Source organism: Bactrocera dorsalis, chromosome 1 (assembly GCF_023373825.1).
Source record: "Bactrocera dorsalis isolate Fly_Bdor chromosome 1, ASM2337382v1, whole genome shotgun sequence".
Taxonomy (NCBI): Eukaryota; Metazoa; Arthropoda; class Insecta; order Diptera; family Tephritidae; genus Bactrocera; species Bactrocera dorsalis.
In genome coordinates, this window is record NC_064303.1 from 4,343,664 (window position 1) to 4,360,934 (window position 17,271).

The window sequence follows — 17,271 nt, forward strand, 5'->3', positions numbered from 1 at the left end:
TCAGCATATTATTGTCCTTTAATTTATTTCTCAATCTTAGAACGAAACAAATCTGTTTCAAGTCAACAACTTCCATTAAAAAACACATTACGGTCTAAACTTACTCTTTTCGCTTCATCAAAGCTATTTGGTATACTCTGAGCACTTTCGCTCCACCACCACCACCAGCCAGCCAGCTACCTACCATACATTCAATGTATTGTATAACGCCTACCAAAGCCGTCGTTTTATAAACAAGTGTTGGTAAGTAGCACGTGACTCCAACACATATAGCAAGCCAAAGAAATACAAACCACTAAGAAATATTAGCATACACACAGGCGTTACAAATAATATGCAACAGTTTGTTGTCTAAAGAGACAAACAAAGAATTGCGCGTTGTTATGCGAAGCCTGCCAGTTGTTGCTTGTATATTTGTACTGTTTTTTAAGAGAGCGAACAGCAAAGGTGGTGTAGGAATGTTTGTGTGTATTTGCTAGGAAAATCGGGTGTGTTGTGGGGAGTGAGCTTTATTAGAAAAAAAAAAAAAACAAAAAAAAATGGAAATATATTTACGAGACATACAAACATATACATATATAAACTTGTTGTGGGAAAGTAGTTATTGAGACTGTGTTCTGAGCGGAAACTTTCTCCTAGGAAAGAAAGGGTTCAAAAAGTACTTCAAATAAAAAAAGCAAAATAACAAAAAAACATTATAAGAGAAAAAGCTCTATGTAGTATATGTAAAAGTAAAAATACATTGTCGTATAGATAACTAAAGCTAAAATACATACAAATTTGTTGAGGTAGTCATATTGACTGTCAGATTTCATTACACTGATTTGCTTACACATTTTTTATGCTTGTGTTCGTGTGGCTGTTTGCAATGCACTTTTTCCTATTTACAACTAACATAAGTACTTGCATTTTTATTTTTATATCTTTTGTGTTAAATATTATTTTTTCTTAAGCAATTCAAGTTCAACGACGCGTCAGTGAAACCAACTCCCGTCTGAAGCACCACACAACCACCCCGCTGCTTGCAACCCATTTAAACTAACGGCGGCCTCTACCTCACAGCGCCAGAAACCGCTACGCTTTGAGGTTGAAAGTTCATTTTTCCGTCTGTCTTCACTTTGTCTGTGTTTAGCTGCTCTTTCTTCTACTTTTGTGCACATTTTACACTCGACACACATACACGCTTAAATGCCAGACTGTCCCTGCTTCCTGCGATCTTCACTGCTGCATCTTCTGTGTCATAAACCTGTTTATTTGAGTCGCCTTGCGCATCTTTCTGCACCCCTTTCGTTGGTCAGTCCCCCACCACCTTTGTTGGTGCATTTGCGTTGTCCAGCTCAGCGCAGCTTCTTTGGTCCGGCCTTTGACAGCAGCGTGATTTTCTTGAAGAAAACTCACATTTCGATCAGTCTTTGTTGATCTTTTAAAGCGTTCGCGTTCGCTCGCGTCGTGTTCGTTAACGTTATCGTTTTTATTAAGTTTACTTTTGTTATAAAATTTCGATTGGTGTTGTTGTTGAGTTTTGTATTGAACCATTAATTGACTTTTGATTTGTGGCAGCAATATATAATTATCTAATGATCTGTTAATTTGTGCGGTGAAGTGTTTTTAAGAAAAATATTTCAATTGTGTCGATTAACTTTTATGAAACAAAGAATTTATAAATTTTGAGTAACATTATTTCTACATTTTTACTCATTAAACTGCTGCTTGAACTATGCGAAATACATTGACATCTAAATTTTAATGACTAATCGTGCGAAGATTTGTGTGATGTGTAAGTTTGTATAATAAAATGTTCTAAAAAGTGTTTCCGCAAAACTTGTGGTATCGCTAAACATTTCTTTACTAGTTTTTTTTTAAACCGTACATGACTCGTCGGAACAGTTATAAACTGGAAGCAATTCCAATATCAAAACAAAAATGCTTTAGTGATCCGATCTAATTTTCGGAGGTTGCTTTGCACAATAATCCATAATTTCGTAAAGATATCTCAAATTGAAATGTTTCCGCCCAAACACTTGATATAAATCAGTCCTTTGTATGCAGCTATATTCTATAGTTGACCCATATCAAATTTCAGACCGATATCTCAAAAACTGAGTGCCTTGCTTCAGCTCCTTTGTTCATGCTCCTGAATTATTCAAAGGATATTAATTCATCATTGAGGAATAATTGTAGAGACTTATAATTGAAAACTGAATGATTTTCTTTGAACCAAATTTGCTTTTGGCACTTTTCCAATCTTCGAAAGTACTTTAGCCTCGAAGCAAATCAGCTTTTTGGATATTTTATTTATTAGAATACCGTGCAGGAGTTCCGTGATACAACTAGTGCTGCAGACATGTAGGATTTTGGGATTCGAGTGAATTTCTTTTACAAAGAGCCTTCGCGCTTTTATATCAGCTCTGAACCACTTCGTGCTTCTGTTGATGTTCACCAATGCGAAAAATTTTATATGTGCAAGTTGTGAGACATCGCCAATAAACCCTTGACCGAAAGTTTTGCTTGTTTTAAGATATAAAGTCTTGAATGGAAGATGACTTTTCTTCATCTACCTCTTGGCAGGTTCTACAATAATCATTGTACGGTGCCCCATTCTGCTGATATGGCATTTCTTCCGAATTTTAATAGTCGGAATGTGAGGCCCATTATCCATTAATATTGTATAACGTTTGCTCGCTTACTGAGAAAGTCAGGTTTTGTCTCCACCGAGATTCAGCTAAAGCTATAACATGTTTGAATTATTGTGCAAATATCTACCAGAAGCCTAAGGTTAAGGTATATACAGGTTAAAATTAAAAATAAAAAAAAAAAAAAATTGTTGAACAAATAGTTACAATTCTTCAAATACTTTCAAAATAGGCTTATTCTGTGTCGATGCAGTGTTTCCAAGCATTGAAGGCGTCACGGAAGGCATTCTTTGGAATATCCTTCAGAGTCGAGGTGCATACTCTATCGTCTCAAAACTCGGAAAATTGCCACTCTCTCTGGGGATCATACTCAAAGATCCATTAATCCTCACCTGTGATTACGTTATTCAAAAATTGGGCGTAACTTTCACACATGTTCTTGGCACACTTCCTGGTGGCAATAAATGTTTATCCGATGTTTAGAAATACTCCAATCAAAGAGATTGTAATAACAGATGACGTCTAGTTCAAACCTTATAGAGTAGACCAAATTAAACTATACCAAATTAGACTATAAGCTCTATACTACTTACATATGCTAATTAGTCCAAAAATGATTTCCATGAACCCTTGATTACGCTCGGTTATAATAAGGAATTATAATATTCGAGTCACCTTTTCTTCAAAATTTCTAACCATACGAACAAATACTTCGAAAATATTTAACCTAACCTATGAAACGAACTAATAACCTTCCCCCTTCGGTCTTTCCTCGTCGAAACAGCAATTTTCCTAAGACGTCTATTTGAAGCAATTAACAAGCATCTTGGCACCAAAAAGGGCTTGGATAATCGCTATAGCAAGGAATACTTAACTTTACAAATGTAAAATAATTTATTTGCATTTAACGATATTTTTATATACTTATTTCCAGATAATAAATACTTCGAGAATAAACAATTTTTGCGAAACAGATTTCGATCACTAAAATTCAATGACTAAAACCTTTTTATAATGCAACTTCTGTTCACAAAAGTCTAAATAAATATAAAAAAACAATAACACGGGGATCGAAAAATATTAATAATTTATTAAAAATCGTTAAAATTAAAACAAAATCATAAAAGATGGATTCATCGCGAGAGCAGTCTCCCGTCGATGCCGGGGAAGAAAACGCTCGTAGATATGAAAGGCCGGAGGATCCGCCACTTGATGAGCGGCAACCATTGACTGAACAACAGCAACAGCAACATTTGCAAGACTTGCAACATGAGAGGCAGCAGCGGCAGCCGCATTTTGTGGTCGAAGAAGAAACTCAAGGTGTTGCTTCGGCTTCGGCCTCCGCTTCTGCCTCTGATGCTGCTTACGAGGCTGATGTCGATGATGTTGATATGCCAATTGTTGCTGATAATCATAAGCACGAGCAAGCGGCGCGCGATGTTGTAAAGATGCCGTATGTACCAGCTGAAATGAGCCTGGGCGCACAGCAGCGGCGTCAAGCGGAACGCCAGCATATTTATGAGGTAAATTATAATAGTAAGGAAATGGAAGAAGCAGTAACTTGTAGTAGATAATTTTGTAATGCCGACGAGCTTTTGTGCTTTTGTAGCTTTTTCAACCCTGGGCATTGAAGAATTACGGCGATCAAGCCAAGACGAAAACCATAACGTTGCGTAAGAAAACACGCATTTTGAAAGCGTTGGAGGGCAAGGAGCACAGTCGGCCTGATAGTTCGAAATTCCGGTTTTGGGTGAAAACCAAAGGTAAGTAATTTTTCGAGAATAATACAACGTTTACTTAGGTAACGAAACTTCAGTTTTAAAAAAGCTTCGATGAAAGCTTATGTGAAAGCTTTTGTGAAAGCTCTAATAATTTATAACTGTTTATTAAATTATTGAACTGTAAAATTACATTAAACCAAAAAATTAGATATGTGAAAGCTTCTGTGAAAGCTGAACTGAAAGCTTTTAAAAAAGTAAAATTTTTTACTGAAGAGTAATAAGTAAAACACTAACGCAGTAAAATATATTCTGAATACCTAACACAGCTTTCACCACAAAACGTCCAGTTGAGTTCAAAGAAGCTGCTGGCGGTCATCGGCAGCTCGAACCACTCCCCCCGAACGCCGTGCTTTCCGATAATCCCAGTCTAGTGGACCTATTTGTAGCTTCAACCACAAAGGTAAGACCATGTAAGTCAAATCAATACAAGTCCTAATATTTTCTTTCAAAGGATTTTGGCAAACGCACCTATCGCAAAGTGGCCGTGGTAGAAGAATTCTTTGACATTATCTATAATGTACATATGGAATTGGGTGGACGTAGTGGCATGCATGCCGGGCAAAAGCGCACATATCGCATAGTGAGTGTAAAATCAAAACGATAGTAACATTCAAAGCTCGAGTTCATCAATATATTTTAACCTGATAAACATTGTCTTAAAACTATTCCAGATTACTGAAACTTATGCTTTTTTACCGCGTGAAGCTGTCACACGGTTTCTATCCATTTGTCCAGAATGTAAGAAGAATTTACGCGCCACTTCGCCGGCCACATCCATTAATCCGCCGGAGGATTGTGGCAATGAGAGCTCATCGGAGGTTGAAGGACTTAACTACTCATCGCATACTGAAAGCTCTGTGGAAGCAGGACCGACGAAAACTCTAACAAAAGGAGCAGCCACTAACATAACCACTGCACACAAAGTGGTGCCACTGAAGCGACGCTACTCACAGCTTGAGGAAGCGTCTGATAATACTAAATTTTTTCCAGCATCGCAATCAATTGCACGTGCTTTGCTTACAGCACCGTCACGGCAGCCTCTGGCGGCGCCAGCCTCGCTACCCAGATCTAGCTCAACAGATACAGCCGTAGCCACAGCGACAGCAGCAGCACCCATTATCACCATCGATTTGGTATCCGAAAGAACGACACCTTTATCTAAACCGACACCGACAGCGCTTGTCGCGCAACCGAAAATACGCATCAATCCACAATTGCAGCGTCCGTTGACTCCGCCTCCTGTACCGGTTTCAGTTTCTGTTGCGGCTACCGTCTCATCAACATCGGCATCGCCGTCACCGTCACCATTGGTGGTGCGCGAACCGGTTACGCATGCGCCGCCTCCTTACCTCGGCTATCATCCCCTTTGTTTTGATATGAATTTCTTAAAGACACATGAGAGCTTCTTCCGTTATTATGAAATGATGCGTCGTTTCTATGCCGGCAGCTTTCCATTGCCACTACCACCGATGCCCGCTGAGTTTACCAGCGCTGTTGAGTTGTTAACCCCTCAGCGTAATTCGAACTCAGGTGCATCGCGTGGTTCAGGTATAATCCCAGCCACTGGCAATGTAAAGCAGCCCGCTGTTCAACAGGAATGCTCAGCAATGCCAGAAAGTCCCTCCATTCACACCAAGCCCGTTAATACTCAAGAACCTTTAATAAAAAAATTCAAAAGCTCACCAGAAAGTGAGAAAACCTTGAGACTGCGCACCAACCCAACCGAGTCGCAAGCTCGTGAGACCACATCAGCCAGTGCTGTTGCTGCTGCGGTGGCTTCGTCCACTGCTGCTGAGCTGGAAATGGTTACCGAGGCAATGGCGCCACTTCCACCCCTATCCCCTCCCCCCACACAGCTCAGTGCAATTAATCTGTCAACAACTTCTACTTTCAGGTCTACACGCTCGAATGGTACCTCGACGTCACACACAAAGCCGTTGCCAACTCTGCCGCACATCGTCATACCAACCACACCGCTAACATTAGCCTCGTCAGCGCTGTCAGAGCTTGTCACCTCCACACCCACAGTGCTCAAAAGCAATCTGTCGTCGGCACTTTCATTTAAGTCCTCCACAACCGAAGTGAGAGCTTCTTCGTCCAAGTACAAGTCGTCAGGCGGCGCTGACAATCGTCCAGCGCCTTCGTCAGCTTCGCGGTATACTTCGCGCTTGCCGCCATTAGATTTGGAGCGTTTGAAACCGATCACTTCGACATATTTGCAATTGACACGCAGCATGGGCCTAAGCGATGAGGATGCCTTGCGCTTTGACAACCTGGTGAGTAATGATTTCAATTATACGCTATAAAAGGGAATCATATATATTTTTTATCCCAATTGAATATTTTTTTTTTAAGATTTTTGTTAAGTTACTTGTTTTTGGCAGAGAGAATGTTACTTGTTGAAATATTTTCTCTTCCAAGCAGCAATTGTTAAGTTTATCTTTTATCTTATTAAAAGACCGATTATATACTCGTACTTGTATCTGATGATGCAAATTTTTACCCACCATTGATGTTCAAGTTTTTATTTTATATATTTTGGTTTAAATATTTACTGACAATATAATTATTTTTCAAATATGAAATAATTGTTGACTCTCTTAACACTAATTTCACTAGCCGACAATTTTGACATTTTTTTTCTGCTCTCAAACAAAACTTTTTTTTTTATGTTGATTTGATAAGGTAAATATATAATTTTAAAAAAAAAAAAAAAATGCTAGGTCCAGGTTAAGAGAAAAATAAAAGTAAAGTTTTTGCAAAAAATATATTTATCCCTCAATTTATATTTTCTTGTACTTTTTGTTCTACGACATTTTTGTGGAATGAAATATTTCCGCTATTAAAAATATAGCTCCGTTCTCACTTCGGGTTCTTAAATATTAGATTTTTTAATCTTCATAAAGCATTAAACCTATAGGTATGTCGTAACATACCTTCATTATTTTGCAGCAGTATATATGTAACTTGTCTAGACAGCAACCAAGCGCTTTCAGTAGCTCCTTAGGTTTGTATCTCCGTTGCCTATATTTAAAAAAAACTTGGATAAATTGAAATTTGCATAATCTTCTCTTCAGTAACGGAGGACTGTGACATCTTCTTCAGTTGCTGAAACTCTTGAAGTCTTGTAGCACTGATTTATCTGATTCCAAAAGCAGCAACCATGCACTACCAAAAAGTGGTTGGGTGTGTGTCTTTGCTAAAATTAAAAAAAAAAAAACAAATTTATAATTTCACAGTAACAATTTTAGTTTTTGCAACTTCAGAAGCATCTTTTTATTTTTTTTAACCAAATACTGTTTCAAAACAATAAATAAAATATATTCAGGAAATCCAAAAGTTTACCTGTAAGAGGGTGGGTGATGCTATGCTCTTTACAGACATCTTTTATATGAATGACAACAAAGCGTATATAAAAAAATACTTTCCCAACATACCTCTTCATTAGGTTTTCGCTTGCTTATGCTTCCTAAAGATGTATGACGTCATTTTAAGACTCACCCATATATCAGAGAAATACGAAATATCTGTAAAAGCGAAAATAGTTTTCTGACACATTGTCGGTTTTAGTTGTGAACCAATTTTAATTACTTTTTCGAGGAAGTTGGAAGTAAACGAGAGCAGACACTGCTTTTTTAACCTTATTCGCTAATACTTATATAAATATATTTATCGAAGTATCTGACTTGATGTTTCAGATAAGAGGCCTTGTCAAGTCTTTCAGAAATGCTTCAAATAAGCTCTCTAGAATACCATTCTCAAGCACAGTATAGGGAAATCTTTAATTAAATATATTTGTTAAATACATCTTTTCTGTTTTAACGAATGAACATGCTTTGGCGAACATGAAACAATTTCAGAGATTTCCCTTCTCTTTTCAACTTAGTAGGTATGCCCACTTATGTAGTGATTGAAGACCTAAGAGCAAGAAATGCATTGTTTCATTTGAAAACTCTGCGAAAAAGGTTAACACTCGAAATTTGATATTTAAAACTTTCTTAAAATTATTCGTGTGACAATCGCAAAAAGTGGGCAACACTGTTTGAAATAAGAAAAGCCTCACAGTAAATAATAGATGTTTTGAACTGTTATTAAAATCAAAAGAATAAAAATCGCCTAAAATCAGGCAACAATTTTTTAATTAAGAGAAATTTTGTACCCCTGAAAGTCCACAACGATTTTCTCACAGCTAACCTGTATTTTGAATGCATAAAAGTAGGCAATACACTTTTGAGTACTCGATATTATTTTCTCCTGAAAGTATACAATGATTTTTTTTTAATTTCACTCACCCAGATTTGAAATTCCTAAATGTAGGCAATACAATTTCAAATATTGGATATTATTCACTCCTGAAAGTCACGAATGGTTTGTTCCAAACATCTAAAATACTTTTTTTTAGTGCCCATAAGCAGGCAACAAATTTTTCAAAACTCGAAATTTTAAACTTCCAAAAGAAGGCAACGATCTTATACCTATATGTTTGAACGCCCAAAATTAGGCAATACTTTCTGCAATACACACAATAATATTTGTGTAAAAATATTGATATTCAAATTAACTCTGCGCCTAAAAGTATGCTCATTAGGTGCTGCCACTAATGCGCACGTATTATGACAACACTTACAAATACACAAACAATCATACGTTATTTATATTTTTTGTTTATTTATATTAGCCGCATATATTTTATATTGAAATTTTAACGCTTTTTAACGCAATTTTTAACTAATCTAGTTCTTCTTTTCTATGTCATGCTTGGCTTGAAACGTAACAAATGTAAAAAATATACACACACAAACAAAAACAAATGCAACAACAATACGCACCTCGCGTACAACATTAATGAGGATAAAAATGCACAACAACAACTGCAACAACAAGACATTATCCTGACGCTTGTGTGTAAAGGCTACAACTGCACGGCTTCTGCAACTGCAACTGCTTCTTCTTGTGCTTCTAACGCGGCGGCTGCCAATTGAACGCTTCGCTTGTAGTTTGTGTAGCTTGTGTATATATGCTAGCGCTAATTCTTATTGCCGTTATTTAAGCGTAGCGTGCGTATAATGCACGTAGGCGCATGGGCTGCAATGCTGGAAGTACAAAAACACCAAAAAATACAACAACAAATCAGTTAAATCAACAACAGCATGCAATAGAAAATTGTAAAAAATTACAACAACAACAATAGGCAATAGAAAATCTTGAAAATATGCAACATTAATAATGAACAATAGAAAATAAAAAATACAACAACAATAGAAAATCATAAAAAATTTCAACAACAACATTAGCAATAAACAAACGTCAAGCTAAAGCCCCAAAAATCTAGAAAAAATAGAAAAAAATTTTAAGCTGTAAGCATAAACCAAATCTGCACAGTCCAACAACAACAAAAGGCTGCTTGTATCATACCTATCACATACTTACTTATATTGTTTGCAATTTTTTTATTTACTTCATTTTAGAAAATTTTTTACTTACTTTAATTTATTTTAATTTTGCTTTATTTTATTCAAGCTTGATTTGTTGCGCGCTTTTTCTTGCTTTAAATCGATCTCGTGCGTTTATTTTAGTTACATATATATATATATATTTATTTATGCATTTATTTTTTACGCACATGCACATGCACACACACACACATACAAATATAAATATTATATTTATATGTTCGTAGGTGAGCATGTACGTGTGTTTGTTGTATGCTTTGTATTTAGTTGAATGCTTTTATAATAATTTTTCCGTTATGTACTCATTTATATTTTTTCTCTCTCTCCCTCTCCCTCTCTCACAATTTTTTTTCTCTTCATATTTCATTTTACTTTTTACATTTTCGTTTCATTTGGAATTCGCTTGATTTTAATAAATCGCAGCTTGGTTTATAAAATAATAATACATAATAATAAAAAAAAAAATATACAAAAAAATTTAAATAAAATTGTATTTGCTATTTCGCTTGAAAATATATCGACGCTGCCACTTTTTTATAATAGAAATTTGCGCTTTTTATTTGTAGCTGCATTCGTCAGGTTTTTTGTTGTTACGCCCGAGCAATTTTAAAATATGCAAAAATGTTAGTTGTAGAAAATAAATAAACAAAAACTAATGCAACAACAATAACAACAACTATCTATGCACGATTTTTCTGTATCTGACAAATGCGTATCTGCGTGTTTCAATTATTTCGCCTATGGCGGCGCTGCACGTTAATTCCCGCTGCTGCTTTGTGTGCGCTGCGTCAGCCTCTGCATGTGTTAGTGTCTTTTTAGTGCATTTATTGAATAAAATTATGCAAAAAATCTAGACGAAAAAAATTTGTGAAAAAATTATGCGAAAAATTGAGGAAAACTTATGAAAAAAATTAGGAAAAAGAAATTACGAAAAATTTATTTTAAAAAAAAAACGAAAAGTATTGCAAAAAAATTTCCGAAAAAATTGCAAAAATATTACTGAAAAAATGCAAAAAAATCTGGAAAAAATTTAGAAATAGCATAAAAGATTATGCACACATACACACCTACACTTGTGTACGGAAGCGCGGTAAGTATTTTAAATTAAAGCAAAAATGTTTGTTTGTCGTTTTTTCGTGCGCAAAAAATTTATTTATGTGAAACGGAAATTATATATAAAATTTTGATGGAAATATGTTATAGAAAATTTATTGTTTAAGGGCTACTGATTGATTTTGTTGGGTAGCTAAATTAATAATGCAAGTGGGCCTACACATATGTACCTACGTACATATAACACACTAGTATATATGTGCATATATATACATACATATATCCATATATATGAATATAAAGTGGTATATAACATACACATATAAGTACATAAGTGCTGACACTCAATTCATATATAATGCAAAATAATATATTTATACGTGGTACTTGATGACTAGCTGATGACTGAATGGAGTGGGCCCTATATAAAATTAACAGCTATAAAAATTCAAGTATTTTTCATTACCCAGAAAAATTTTCTTCTTTAAAATAATTAATGAAAATAGTAATTTCGAGTTTCTGTAATTATTGTTAACAAGTTGTTTTGATTAGCAAGTCAATTTTTATAACATTTGGCATATGTAGTGCTAAGTAGAAGTTGTGATTAGGTTAGGCCGTAAGGTAGATCCAAAATCGATGAAACGGTCTCACTTAGACCTTATGTTCACCTTAGTTCAGTAAGCGTTCTGAGCTTAACACAAATTTATGGGGCCGACTAATATCAAGGTCAGCCACTTCGTTAGGTTCGCCACAGATGTGTCTACCTTGATAACTCGATCTCCGTCCGGCAAAAGTCGCGCAATAGAGGAGGCGGTGACAAGATGATTTCAACTCGCTCAAACACAAACAGCTTTGGCAAAGAGCACGCAACAGAATGCAGTATATAACTTCACAGTATATGGCTGTAAACCCATTGGACCCATTTGTATTAATGCGGCGAAATTGACTTTCTTAAGAGCCAGTAGTTTGGAGGATCTCTTACGGTTCACTTTGCGCCATAAGGATCTTACAATTGCACAAGTACTGATTGTTGACCAGCGCTTGCTGAGCTCACTGGTAATCGAAAGTTCCAACGCTTGAATGCAGGAAGATAGCGGAACACCGATTTGCTTCCAATCGAATCCAATTGAAATTGGGAAAAGGGTGCCATCTCTGCAAGGTTATCAATTTTGGAATTTCCGGCGATACTGAGTGAGCTCAAAGCCAGTATAGTAACGTAGCTATCGAAGTTAATGCACGCCTATCTGAAGAAAGCCGCACCTGGGAGCAGTAAATCTACTGCTACTTTGATGGCAGCTACATCCGCTTGAAAGAGGTTAGTGTGAAGTTAGAGTTAATGAAGAGCTCCTGGCAGAAACACTTTTTGAACTTCGATCTATCAGTGAAAATGCTCGCTATACTCCTTACCCAACAGCTACTTTCGCCCACAAATTCTTCCCAGATTTGCGAGCTAAGAAGGAACCGCCAGGAGAAGATTCTGTGATGCAGTGATCTAGATTGTCAGGAATGCAGTCAAGGCAGTGGAAGATATCCGAGTGTCTCAGCCATCCCCGCCAAGCACCTACCAGCTTTGTTCACAAATGCAAATTGGAGAATAATTTTGAGCGTAATTGTTCGGGTTGTCCTTAGTGCACCACAGTTGCTAATGAGGGCCACAGTTTTAGCACGCTCCGACTGCTTAGTTGGTGTAGTTTTTCAATGCGCTGTTCACCTGACATATTTGTTTATCTGCGATTTCATGACCGATGATTTTCTCCTTCTCTTTTAGATCGTTGGCTTCCATGGGAGCTTCGTATCAAGAGCAAACCTTAAGTACTTCACCCTGTCCACTGGTTGAACAAAGGAACCGACCAGCGAAACGACAGTTGTCCCAGCGATTTTGTATCTTCTTGTAAATGGAATCATAACAGTTTTATTGGATTTATGACTAAGCCCTCTACCCATATGGTAACCACTTTTGGATACCCTTGGGTTAGATCGTAAACGGTGTTTAGAAACTTTCCTTTTATCAAAAGAGCTACATATGTACATCACTTGCGTATGTAACTTGGCAGCGTCTTCCTCAAGTTCCTTCAAAAGTTTGTTCATCACTAGATTCCAGAGCAAAGGGAAAATAATCGTATTTCCTAAGGTGTCCTTTTTTACTTTTCGATCCGCTAAGTTGAAAAATCGAACCGATTCGTTGATGTTATGCTTCGAATAAAAGTGCGCTCGAGACCCATATCCATTCATCAATTCAGTCAGATGTCTTTAATATGTACCTATATACTTACCAGTTGATCAAATCTGAGCCCGACAGACAAGAAACTAATTTTATCGCTTTTTACTACAAATCTTAATTAAAATATCTTCTTAATTCTTCAAAATAAATTCTTAATCCTTTCAGTGATTTTCGGTTTTTCGGTTTCTGTTCCTTTTAGAGCGCCAGTATTGATGCGTTTGAGTAAGGTAAGGTTCTACTTGACGTTGTTTTTGGAAAATATTCAGGTCTTTAGGTACTAGTCTAGTATTGACTAGCTTCATACCCAAAACTTTAACCAAAATGTAAATTTCAATCCATACCAATATGACCGAATGATACTTCTCGTAAGCTTAAAGCACTCGTAAAGTTACTTTGTTTGTTATAGATATTGACAACAAAATCTTCAAATGGTTTTTTGAAAACTGTTGAAGTAAATAGTCTTTGGCCAGAAATAAATGTCGTACCGTTCCAAACCCACCTATCCTTAGAACAATTCTGAAAACTCATCTATATTACGTTCATAAAGCCAAGAAAGGTTTCGGGCTTTCGGACCAAAGGGTCCGAAACAATAATTCTCTTACAGTCGATTAACACCTACGTCAACTTACTTTCAACAAAATTCTTAACATTTTTAAGTTTTTTATTGCTTTATTACAAAGAATGCTGATTTCGAATATCCATATTTTGTAGTTCTGAAAAATGAGAAGGATCTGCTTCCGATTTCAGTCAAATATATCATTGAAAATTCCACAAACTTTCGCAAGTTTTAAACAAATGTTTCATCTAATTTTTTGTAATATCGTAAATATAGTTTATTCGAGCAAATGATTTCGTAAAATATCTAGTAACTAATCTAGTAATTTAAAACGGGGTACATAATTGGTCCAGTTAGTATAAATCGAGCCGTTAGTACACTTCCATCCGGATCGAGAAAAGTTCTGACATACTCGCCTTTATTGGCCCGCAAATCAGGCACCGATAAGCCACATTTCACCAAAAATTCCGCGATAGGGCTTCTGACCCTGATCAATTTCGGATCACTAGGAGCCAAAGTCTTTGTGACGACCGGTTGTACCGGATGAATGAGTAAAGGATTTAAAGTGACGGAATTTTCATTATCTTCATCTTGCGGCTCCAAAGGCTCACGGTCGCGTACCAGTGGTCGCGCAGTGGTAGTTGTGGTGACAGCAGCTGCCACTGAGCCAGCGGAGAAAGGTGTGAAGTCGACGCCAAAATGGCTAGCACTCTGATGTTTAGGTGGCAGCGAGACGCGGAAAACCGACGGTACACCATAAGGACGCCAGTTGTTTGTATCTTCAGGGTATGTAGCACCACGGTTGGGTGCATCGAAGGAGGAAGGTGCAAGCGTGTTGCCGCGATTTATGCTATATTTAGTGGTCACCGTACGACCGTCTGGTTCAACGCGTGTCTTTGTTATTGTTTGTCCATTCGCGTTGGCAATGTCTTCAGGTGTTATGCCAGCACGCTGTAACATATCCAACATTTTGGGATCTAAATCGGCTGCTGTTGGCATCTGATTGCCATGGATGGTTTTCGTAAGCGTCTGTACTTTTCTTTGCTCAAAGCGATCCGTATCCATATCTGGAATCGAACTGGGTGGTATATTATCCACCCGCAGTGTTTTAATGGGTCTTGGTTGTTCACCGTCAGCGTTGGGTGTGAGTGGTTGTAGAAATTCTTCATCTAACTGCTTGTTGGGATTGAGTAAAGCTATAGGTGGTAAGTCCTGAACATTGATAGTCTTTATGATTTTAGGTGTGGTTGAAGTAGTTGTGCTGGGTGTAACGGATTCTGGTTTGGCCTTCGGGCTAGGATTATATTGTTCTCTGAGAAAATCGTCTAAGTTTGGTATATTACGCACTGTTGTAGATGGCTCTTCTACCGGTCGGGCTTGTGTATTTGTAGAAGTTTTTACCGTTTTACGTTTCCACTCATTTGGTCCGGTCGTCAAAGTCGTATGCACTACATTTCCATCCTTATCGGTGTTTGTGCTCGAAACAGTGTTTGTCGGCCCAACTGGTGACGGATAAGCCTTATCGTATGCATCAAAAAGATCCTCCTCATCATCATCAAAACTATTCATTGCAGGCAGCCCAGGTGGATTGAAGGGATCGTCTTGATCACGCGTCGGCCACGCTGGTTGAAATCGTGGTGGCTGGTAGAACGTTGGCTGTTGCTCTGCCGGTTGTGGTGATTGCGGTGACGTTGGTACGTACGGTTGACCTGCAGGATAAGGCTGCAACGGAGCGCGAAATATTGGGCGCTGCGCTGGTTCATCATTGTCCTCAGACCATTCCCAATCCGCGATTTTATTAGGTTGCTCTTTCGCTTGCTTTTCGCGTTGTTTTTGAAAAATCTCTTCGAAACGGCGATCCACATCGGCCATATCAATATCATCCACTATCTTGCATACAATGCTGCCATCCGGCTCCAGCGTATATGTGCTCGTCTGCTTACGTCCATTTTCGAAGCTTGTACGCTTCACGGGATGTCGCGTGTTTAGTAGCTGGCGCACGGCTAGCAATTCCAGTTGTCTTGCCTGCTTGGCTTGCTCTAACAGTTGCGCCGGGCTGGCGTTCCTACCGTCAATGCGTATGGTTCTGGTACGTGGCTGGATGCGCAGTGTCACGCCTTGACGTGTGAATGTATGGAAGCCATCGGCATCCACATCTCCATTGGCATTGGGATATGCAGCATCTTCGGCCCTCCTGCCCTGTCTTGTAGTGCCGGCAGCTACCAACTGCAAATTGTTGATGCCATTTTTATAAAATGTTAACGTCGCAGAATCAAATTTCTATAAATATTTTATGTTTAATTGCTTCTTAATTACCTGTATCAGCAGTAGTGCCCAAATTATTAGAATTGACTTATTTTTACTCCACATATTTGTTGTGCTCACGCCGAGCTCTAAGCAGAAACTGTTCGTTTCGCGTAATAAAAGTCGCAAAATACCCGTTAGTAAATGTGTTTGTTTACATTATATTTAAGCTAATTATAATCTGAAATTTGCTATTCACTCATTAGGCTTACTCAAAACGGCGATAAGAGTTTTACATATAAGTCTTGATTCGACTGAATCGGGGTTATCACTTGTTTGCGGTCAACTCATCATTTCACTATAGCGGCGGTGTAGATTAGAATAGGTAGTAGTAGTAGGTAGTATATAGATTAGTAGGGGAGTGTTGGGAATTAAGCTTTGGACTTGTTGTAGCAAAGCTGTGCAAACGACGCGCTTGATTTGAATATTTTATAAAAAAATTGTAACCAACGTTTGGTCGACATAATCGCCCAGAACAGTTGGTATCTTGAGCAACCATGGATCGGTTTCATACCACGTTTACTATAGTGGATAATGCGCAACCTCAGAAACTGCTGGTGTGGCGTAAAGTATTGTAGATGACCCAAAACTTAGTCCATCCGCCAACGCGTGTAACAATTCCACTTTATCTTTGTTCACGAGCCTACAAAACCCAACTTGTGCAAGAATTGAAACCGAATGACCATCAATCAGGTCGAAAGTTCGATATATATTACCACAACGTGATGGTCACCGACCTGGATTTTCAATAAAAAATATTGGTCAGCGATTAAGCTCACTTTTGGTTGAATAATGTCGCATTTAGAGTGATATTGATAAACCACAAGCCTTTATTGAGACACCCCTGCATTCTCAAAAAGTCACTTTTTGGTATGCGATATGGGAAGAGGGAATCATTGGTCCAAATTTTTTCAAATATGAAGCCGGCGTCCAAGCTCGTGTATTTTAACTTCGATTTTAGCAAATTTTTCGATTGGATACTCTTCCATTCTCCTCCTCTACAGCATCACTGCCGATAAACTTCCTTTCGCACTCAATTATTATGAGATCGGAGAACAGGGATAGTCAGTGGCGGCCATTTAAAGAGCATACCTTGGGTGCGGAAGCATATTGATGTCCGTTCATACGGTTTCGTTACTCAATAACAGTGTACGTAGTTTAGTTTTGAAGCAGCTCATTCCCTCTATTGCTAATATCGATTTTTTTTTAATTTTTCTTTCTTTTCACCTTTCTTTTCTCTCATTATTATTAGCTATAATTCTATGACCGA

The 17,271-nt window shown here is 37.6% G+C and overlaps 2 protein-coding genes across 2 annotated transcripts; one reads left to right on the forward strand and one right to left on the reverse strand.

Moving 5' to 3' along the window:
• Positions 1–1,704: 1,704 nt before the first annotated feature.
• LOC105232479 (uncharacterized) lies at positions 1,705–6,720 on the forward strand. The gene is made up of 6 exons (XM_049446880.1): positions 1,705–1,777; positions 3,568–4,156; positions 4,243–4,396; positions 4,681–4,814; positions 4,866–4,994; positions 5,086–6,720. Exons 2-6 carry the CDS (start codon positions 3,761–3,763, stop codon positions 6,718–6,720), a joined length of 2,448 nt encoding a protein of 815 aa, XP_049302837.1. The 5' UTR covers positions 1,705–1,777; positions 3,568–3,760.
• A 7,219-nt stretch (positions 6,721–13,939) lies between these two features.
• LOC105232403 (proteoglycan 4) lies at positions 13,940–16,173 on the reverse strand. Its single transcript, XM_011214067.4, has 2 exons — positions 16,014–16,173; positions 13,940–15,923 (listed from the first exon to the last, which is right to left on the reverse strand). Exons 1-2 carry the CDS (start codon positions 16,065–16,067, stop codon positions 14,016–14,018), a joined length of 1,962 nt encoding a protein of 653 aa, XP_011212369.2. The 5' UTR covers positions 16,068–16,173; the 3' UTR covers positions 13,940–14,015.
• Positions 16,174–17,271: the final 1,098 nt, after the last annotated feature.